At 53.9% G+C, this 7,947-nt stretch overlaps 1 protein-coding gene across 3 annotated transcripts; it reads right to left on the bottom strand.

Moving 5' to 3' along the window:
* Positions 1 to 331: 331 nt before the first annotated feature.
* TMEM238L (transmembrane protein 238 like) lies at positions 332 to 6,746 on the bottom strand. Of its 3 annotated transcripts, none has more exons than XM_086358840.1 (3): positions 6,219 to 6,746; positions 3,791 to 3,929; positions 332 to 1,305 (listed from the first exon to the last, which is right to left on the bottom strand). In XM_086358840.1, exon 1 carries the CDS (start codon positions 6,644 to 6,646, stop codon positions 6,302 to 6,304), a length of 345 nt encoding a protein of 114 aa, XP_086214966.1. In that variant the 5' UTR covers positions 6,647 to 6,746; the 3' UTR covers positions 332 to 1,305; positions 3,791 to 3,929; positions 6,219 to 6,301. The 3 variants fall into 3 exon arrangements, with proteins under 3 accessions (XP_086214966.1, XP_086214965.1, XP_086214967.1); XM_086358839.1 differs by having other exon boundaries at positions 3,791 to 3,952; positions 6,219 to 6,743; XM_086358841.1 differs by lacking the exon at positions 3,791 to 3,929 and having other exon boundaries at positions 6,219 to 6,745.
* Between the last annotated feature and the right edge of the window lie 1,201 nt (positions 6,747 to 7,947).

Raw genomic sequence — 7,947 nt, 5'->3', positions numbered from 1 at the left:
ATGAGAAGTTGCCCTAAAGCTGGGAGTTTGGGTATTGTTATGGAACCACATAGACTCAGAAACAGGTTGTGTGTGTATGTGTGCATGCTAAGTTGCTTCAGTCATGTCTGACTCTGCGATCCTATGGACTGTAGCCATCCAGGCTCCCCTGTCTGAGGGATTCTCCAGGCAAGAATTTTGGAGTGGGTTGCCATGGCCTCCTCCAGGGCATCTTCCCTACCCAGAGATCAAACCCATGTCTCTTATGTTGCCTGTATTGGCAGGCAGGTTCTTTACCACTAGAGCCACCCGGAAAGCCCCAGAAACAGTTAATGTCGAGTTAAAACAAAAGGCCAGTTGACTCTTTTATTTAGGTAACTACCTCACACGGAAAAAGATCTGAGGCAGCTTCTAAGAAACACATACACGGTTTGGGTGACAAATAAATAAAAAGTACAAAATTAGACCGTGGAAAATATAAATTAGTGACGATGAGCTTGTGAAGGTTGACCCCCCTGCCCCCGACCCCCGCCCCGATCCAAGTACTCTAGTTGGGTTGCGCTGAATTAGATGCAGTTGAATCAAGATAAAAATAGAATACTGCTCTTAGGATCAAGAAATGAGTGACTCAAGGACAGTGCAGCGGAGCCCAGCTTGCTTGTCAGAAAAACCCCAGAGGCTTTCATTTGACCAAAAGCTTGACATGAGCTCCCCACCCCACCATGGTCCAGCTGTGCAAGTCGGGGGCAGCATTGGTGGTTCCCGGTGTCCAGAGCCAAGGAAGGGGGCCCTTGCCCTCAACACTGGCTCTGCATCTGCCTTGTCAGCCGGCAAGTTGAAATATGCACCACGTGCTGACTGGACGACACGGAAGGATGAGTGAGGTAGACCATCCAGGGGCTCACACGGTCTGTCTGAAGAGCCGAAGGAGCAGTAATTCCACGTGATGCATGCTCGAAGAAATCTCATTTGGACTTCTATAGTTGGTTCCAATAATTTTTTTTTAAGGGACATTAATGAGAGGAGCCTTGGAGGACAGGACTTCTCATTGACTGCCCAAGCCCACAGGGGAGTTATTGCCATAAAACCCCACTGTGTGAATGTTAGGGGCTCTCCAGACCCTCACAGACAGTTGGGGCGCCAGCAGCAGTCAGCCAGTGGCCAGGGGCAGGGGTTCGGGTGTCTTGATGGAGCCTGGCCCTCATAACCATCCCTGGACATCCTGGCGGGTGTTTTGAAAGCCCCTGGCTCCTGTGGGTTCTGTTACAGGAGGTGCTGCAGAGACAGGACGTCTGTTTGCTACTTCTCCATCAGATGGCACCTGGGCTGAATAAATGAGGATGGAATAGATCAGTCTGAGACTTGAACCTGTCAACTCAAGCCTGGACAGGGTGAAACAAGCGTGGTTCTCAGAGTCTGCTGGACTCGGGTGTGAATTCTAATGCTGGCCCTTGACAGTTTCAGAGCTAGTCCTGAAACTACCTTGAGACTCAGTTTACTCAGCTGTAAAATGGGGACCTGCACCCCAAACCCACAGAGTTGTAAGCATCAAATGAAGTCTTGAAAGTAAGTGACGAGCCCAGTGAATACTGACCCACCTTCTTTCCTCCACCATCCCACCTGCTTCAATCCCGTCCACAGTCCTGTCTTCAGCCCCTGCCTCCAACTCCATGTATGAGCCCCTTTCTGAGTGTAAATTCTGCACATTCTAGGCCTGTTGGGCAGTTCTGCTGATCAGTATCCCCTGCACCCCCAGCTCTGCATATGCAGAGGAAAACACCCAATTTTGAGCAAGCCCGTGCCTTCCCCTGACCTCTCCTGATTCCACAGTGGGAGTGTTTTCTGAAGCCTGTGACACGACCACTCCCCCTCCCCCTTGAAGGAGACTGGGATGTCTCCTGGGCGTCTGTTGTGCACCCACATGATCTCTGTCCCTCTCCCCTCCTCCCTGAAGCCATCACTTTGGTTCAGTTTCTTGTTATTGCCCCTGCTTTCAAATGCCCCCCCAACCCCACCCCTGCAGTCTCCATGACTCTCCTCCCCAGCCCCTGCTGCAAGTGACGCCAGGTACTTCTTTCTCAATCAGAGCCTAGCCAAGTCACCCTCTAGACCACGGAGTCATCGACAGTCCCTTCTTGCTTTCCAAGTGCCAGGTTCCTCATCTGGCTTTCAACGTCCACCAAGTTCAGCAGTGAGGACCCCGAACCCCAGTCCCCAGCATCTGCGTACGCTTTCTGGGCCACCATCTCATTCTTCCCTTCCTTTCCCTCTGGGCCTTCCCAGGTGCCGGCTCTGCCCGGCACACTCTTATCTGTTGTTCGAGACCCAGAAGCTGAGGCCACACGTCACCCCCCTTCTCCCCCAGCCCTCTTCCTCATTTGAGCTTTCAGGCCCCTGTGAGACTGTGCTTCTTCCGTGTACATTTTTGAGGCCCTGTGTACTTGCTTGCTGTCTCCTAGATTAACAGTTTCTCCAGGACTTGGAGAAAATTTAGCTCTTCCTGCAGCTCCAGAGCGCGCACCACGCAGGTAGGCAGGCCTTTCCAGCCGGCTGTGCTCCGAGCCAACCTGGCAGCCTCACAGGCCCCTCCGAGGCAGAGAGGAGAGCCTGTGAATGGGAAGAAGCGCTCTTCCCAGGGCTCAGGGCTGGGTGCCTTTCCACACTTTTCTGCGTTGGTTGCTGGGGGTGGAAGTGCTTGCTGTAGGGGTGTCTTTCTGGCATGTGCGCGGCAGGTGTGAGGGCCTGTTTGTGTGTGAACAGGGCAGATGGGATGTGGAAGCCTTGTGATTGTGAGGTTTTTATGTGTGTGTGAATGTGTGTGTGCAGCGGGTGAGGGACATGTGACACGTGTGCGTGCGTGGGGTGTTGATGTGTATGGAAGTGTAGGTGAGGAATGTGGGTGTGTGTGGGTGTGTGGGGAGAGTGTATCGGGGATGGATTGTGTGCGAGTTGGGTGTGTGTGATGGGAGAGGTTGGCGTGCACGTAGAGTGTGTGTGCCTGTGGGCATGTTTATGAGGGGACTCAGGGCGGGTGTATATTGGGAAAGTGTGCAGAGGATGGGGATGTGAGTACATGTGTGTGGGGTGTGTGTGTACATTTTGGAGGGAGTGTAAACTCATCCCTTCTTGTGAAAGGATGTGTCCTCCCCTGCCTTTGCAGGAACTTTATCTACAAAAGATGCCCAACTAGGAGAGCATGGAGCAAGCAAAGCTTTGGAAAATAGAGTGACTGAATTATAAAACCGCTTGGTACATAGTTGAGGGATTAAAAATGAGCCACTCATCCCAAAATTCCTGGAATGTCTTGGAGGTTTTAGAGACCTGGTGGCCCTGCCCTGTCCTGACTGCTGCCTGGGGGGCGACCTGCTTGCTGGTCTCCGGGTGGGTGGGGTGGGGGTGTCCTAGCAATCACCCCACCAAGCCTCTGGGGCACTCACTCTTCCCTTTGCTCCACTCCAAGGACTGCGGAACTGGCTGGGCCAGTTATAAACTGCCCATAAATCGTGAATATGGTCGGAGAGAACTTCAGGGACACAGGTCACAGAAAGGAAGTGGGTGGGTCGAGGCGTTTCAGAAATATCTTTTAGCATCAAAACTTGGGTTCAAATTCATGAAGTCTTATGTGAAAGTCTGGTATAAACCTTCATACTGGAAACCCCGCGGCTCTGGTGTGTGTGTGGTGGGACAATGGGCTGTGGGCATTTTGCCTGCCCGCTGCTGCCCCAGCCCCCAGAGGCCTCTGCAGAAAACAATCTGAAACCTCTCCTGGGGACCAAACCTTCTACTCCAAGAGGGACGTCGCATGACTTACCCGAGGTCGCCTGGGGGTGGTGAGGGGCCCCTGCACGGTGGGTCCCGGCTGTAACCTGTCACTCTGGGCGGCCCCAGATACCATCAGGGATGCACGGTCCAAGCTGAGCTGTGTGGAAGGGCCAGCTGACTCTTGGGTCCTGTAGAACTCGGAGTGTGGGGACTGAACCAGTGAAGGAGATATTTGCTGACTGTGATCAGTAAGTGGACCCACAACTTTTGACGTCCCTTTGAGCCCAGACAGAAGTCTGGAGTTCTGGGGCAACCTTCACTCATATCCACTGGGGAATCTTAACACCATATGCTGCCGCATGAGGAACTGGTCGGGAAGGCTTCAGAGATATCTGTCTCCGAGGAAGGTCCTACCCCACTGTAATGGGCTGGCTACCCGCATCAGCACACAGGTTTATTTGAAGGCCCCTTGTTTCATCAACTGTCACTTGTATGGTGCTCTACACACGTGAACTTAATCTCTGCAGCACCCTTATGAGGGTGGGGATATCATTAGCATCATCTCTGAAATAGAGGCTATTATTAGCACCCTCTCCATTTTCCAGATGGAGTCATAACTAGTTTATAATTAGTCTGTAACTTGCCCCAGGTCTTGTAGCTAGTGAGAAACAAGACTGGATTCAAACTAGACAGTCTGAGTCTTGACCCGTGGTCTTCATCACCGGGTTATTGAACTACTTTCAATTCAATGAAGGGAGGATATGCAGGACAAGGAGACTGAACCGGGGACCCCTTGTTTAGGCAAGCGACTAAACTCCCCAGATGGGCTTCCATGGGTCACCATCATTGTCATCTGGGCCTTTGGCCAAGGTGGTCTTTTGGAAACATATCAAATTATGTCAAGCGCCTACCCCTTCCTACATCTCTTTAATGACTCCTTCTTGTTCTTGAAATCATGACTAAAAGGATTTTAGGCCCTGCCTGGTCTGGCCTTCCCCTGCCACGGGGCCCTGAACCTCCCTTGCACTTGCTGCCTGTCCTTCAATTACTCTGCTGTCTTCTCTTTCCTGCTACCCCAGGATCTTTGCTCAAGCCACCTCCTCCCTCTGTAAGACTCCACCTTCTGGGTCAGTTTCTCTACTGAACATTCCCAAGGAGCAATATCCCTTTTCTTCCTAATCTTCACCAGACTATTATTGTTTTGATGCCTCGTTGGTGAGGCTAACTCATGTCTCTCTCTCACCTGATGAGAATTCCCTGAGGATAAAGAGCTCGTGTGTTTTACTCTTCACAGCATCCCAGCACAGGCATTCACAGTGCCTGACGCATCCTTGTGTTGCAACAGGGGCAGGTCATTATCCCGTTTATAGATGGAATTGTAAATAGGGAATACTGAGGCATGATGCCTCCTGAGCAAACAAGTGGTACTGCTGCGAGCAGGGCCCAGGTGCTCTGACTTCTCATCTCTGTCCTTTCACCTGCCGGGGACAGTTCATCCTCCCCTTCTGAAACCTCTCCAAACCACTCTTCCCTCTCCCCCTTCCAAGGGTCAGGTGGAACCCCCCAGAAAAGACACAGTTATTATTGCTTCCTTCCAACCCGAAGATGACTTTTGCTTTCCCATGCAGCTATCAAAAGGGAGTGCCAAGCTGTGCCTGGGGGTAGGGTCCAGCCCACCTGGAGGAGGGGATGATGACCAAACTGACCAGGACCCCAGCTTCAGTCCCACTTCTAGTTCAGGGTTGTGGGGGCCAGACCAGCTCTGTCTTTTGCATTCCGTGTTCATGTGAAACACCTTACAATTATCCGCCTCCCTGGTTACACACGGTCAACCCAGAGCTGGCCCAGCTGGGATGAAATGGTCAGTCATGGTCCCCCGGCTCCCTGGTCTCTCAGGTTGGCTGGGGGTGGGCAGGTGGGGTGCGGGCTGCCTGGGAGTGGTGGGTAGGGGCACCACTGAGAGAGGAGGCAGGTGTGCTGAGAGGGGACATGGAGGCAGGTCCTGACCCCTTCTGCATGTCCCATCTGGGCAGATGCAGGAGGAAGGAAATGAGAAGGGCCATTCTGGAAGGTTCTGCTCCGCTTCCTCCTGCAGCAGGCAGCCCACAAGGTGAGGGCATAAATGGCCACCAGGGAACTTTCCATCCTCTTGCAGCGCTCAAAGTTCTCCCCAGAGAGCATTCTCCTGAACAGAGAGCCCGGGTGGGCTCCTCGCTCCACTTTCTAAGCTGAAGGGATAACTTCCTGTTCCTCACGGCAGGACCCTTATGGTAGATCTGAAGCAATAGTGTCTGTGGAGACCCCCTTTCCAGTTTCCATGGGAAAAGGGGTCCCCAGGGAGGGAAGCACCTGCCGCTGGAACCTAGGTGGACAGAGTCCCTAGCTGGGGAGTGGTCCTCGGGCCACCTGCCCCTTCAGTCTCCCCCCCGTTTGGTCCAGCCTCCCGCCAGCCCCGCAGGCCGATCAGGGGCACTCACCTGGTCCCTGGCTGGGCAGCATAGCCCTGCGCTCCTCCACCTGCCAGGAAGCCCACGTCCCTCCTCCTCTGCCCAGGGCCAGACTACAAGTCCAGTTTCTCAAGAGGCACCTCCATGTTGAGGGTGTACCAGGCGATCCAGAAGAGCAGGCTGAAAGCCAGGATCAGGGACCCCGTGTAGATCAAGAAGTCCCAGAAGTCAAGGGAGGCAAAGATGCCCACGAGCAGAAGGACCAGGCCCACGACGTCAAGCAGGAGGGCCAGGCCGAAGAAGAGAGCACAGCGTCCGAGGCGGCACGTTCCCCACAGCTTCCCCGGGAGCATCGCCTGGAAGGCAGAGGCAGGAGGGGCCGGGCTGCGCTCCCCAGGCCGGCCTGCACGGGCAGGGGGTGGTGCTGCCAACCGCTCCCTTCTCTCCCCGCCGGGCATGAGCAAGCAAGAGAGAGAGAGAGCCGCCCTTTCTGGAGCCACACGGAAGTACAGGTGGATGTCCCTTTATGAGCGCACAGCCAGTGGGGCAAGATATTTCTTAACTGTTTCATAGCTCAGGTATGACCCTGATGCAAGCAGCCTGACATTGTCATCCCCTGGGGGCCAAACAAATGGCGTGGCAGGGGAGGGGTCTGGAGGAGGGGCTGTCCTGGCCCCTGGCCTCTCTGGTCCTGGGTGGGTCCTCCAGGGCTCCTGAGATGTGCTAGGGACTTCCCCCCACCCCCGTCCCGCCTTCTGCCCTGCTCTTCTGGGTGGGGACGGGAGGCTTTGTGTAAAATTTAGAGAAGAGGGTTTGTCCATGTAAACAGATCTTGAAATTGTGCTGTAAGAAGCAGTCTATGTCAGCAGCAGGAAAAGCCTGTGTGTCTTGTAGATTCTCCACTCTGAAGCCCCCAGGCCCGAGCTGCCTGGAGGTGGGCTGTGCCCTCTGGCCTGAAGGCAGATCCTGGGGAGCGGTGGCAATGGAAAAGATGGGGAGGACGGGGCAGGGACACCAAGGAGGGAGGGGATGCGTGGCGTCAGTCTGGGTGGGCTGGGTGTGGACCAGAAGGCAACTCCAGGCCAAAGTCAAGAAATGTTTACCTGGTTCTCTGGCAGTGTGACTTTCCAGACTGACTGACTCCGTTTGCTTTCTGTGTCAGGGCCGCTGCAGTTGATCCTGAGGGGTTATGTGTGAAACAGGGGTGTCTTATCACCCAGCCCCTCCCAGGGTGTGGTGGAGAAGTGAATGTCAGCTGAGAAACACGCTGTACTGAAATTGTCTCTACTTTTTCTTTGGCCTTCTCCTGTGGATGAAAATGGCTTAGCAGGTGGCTCTGGGAAGATAAAGAATCTGCCTGCAATGCAGGAGATTCAAGAGACATGGGTTCGATCCCTGGGCTGGGAAGATCCCCTTGAGGAGGGCATGGCGATCCCCTCCAATGTTCCTGCCTAGAGAATCCCACGGACAGAGGAACCTGGCGGGCTACAGTCCATGGGGTCACAAAGAGTCGGACACGACTGAAGTGACTGAGTGCACGCACACACGTGAATGAAAATAAACACAGGGGGTTCAAATTTAGTTTCCTAGGAGTAGACTAAGCAGGATGAGGGAGAAACTTTCAGGTGAAAAGCATCGCCGAGGGAGAGAGTGTTTTAAGTTATAGATTTTAGGATCTGAAACACAAGACTTGTCCAAAGCCAGGGAGCCAGTCCGGAGCATCAGCATCTCGAAAAATCGCCAAAGCCAAGCCCCCACC

This window comes from Bos grunniens, chromosome 19 (assembly GCF_055505025.1).
Source record: "Bos grunniens cultivar Pamir isolate PY7600 chromosome 19, Bosgru_T2T1.0, whole genome shotgun sequence".
Lineage (NCBI taxonomy): Eukaryota > Metazoa > Chordata > Mammalia > Artiodactyla > Bovidae > Bos > Bos grunniens.
Note: the sequence above shows the minus strand (reverse complement) of the source record. Positions and strands in the feature narration are given on the sequence as shown.

Bases quoted from the DNA above. Each gene is read 5' to 3' on its own strand.
- TMEM238L (XM_086358840.1), bottom strand. From the start codon at position 6,646: ATGCCCGGCGGGGAGAGAAGGGAGCGGTTGGCAGCACCACCCCCTGCC.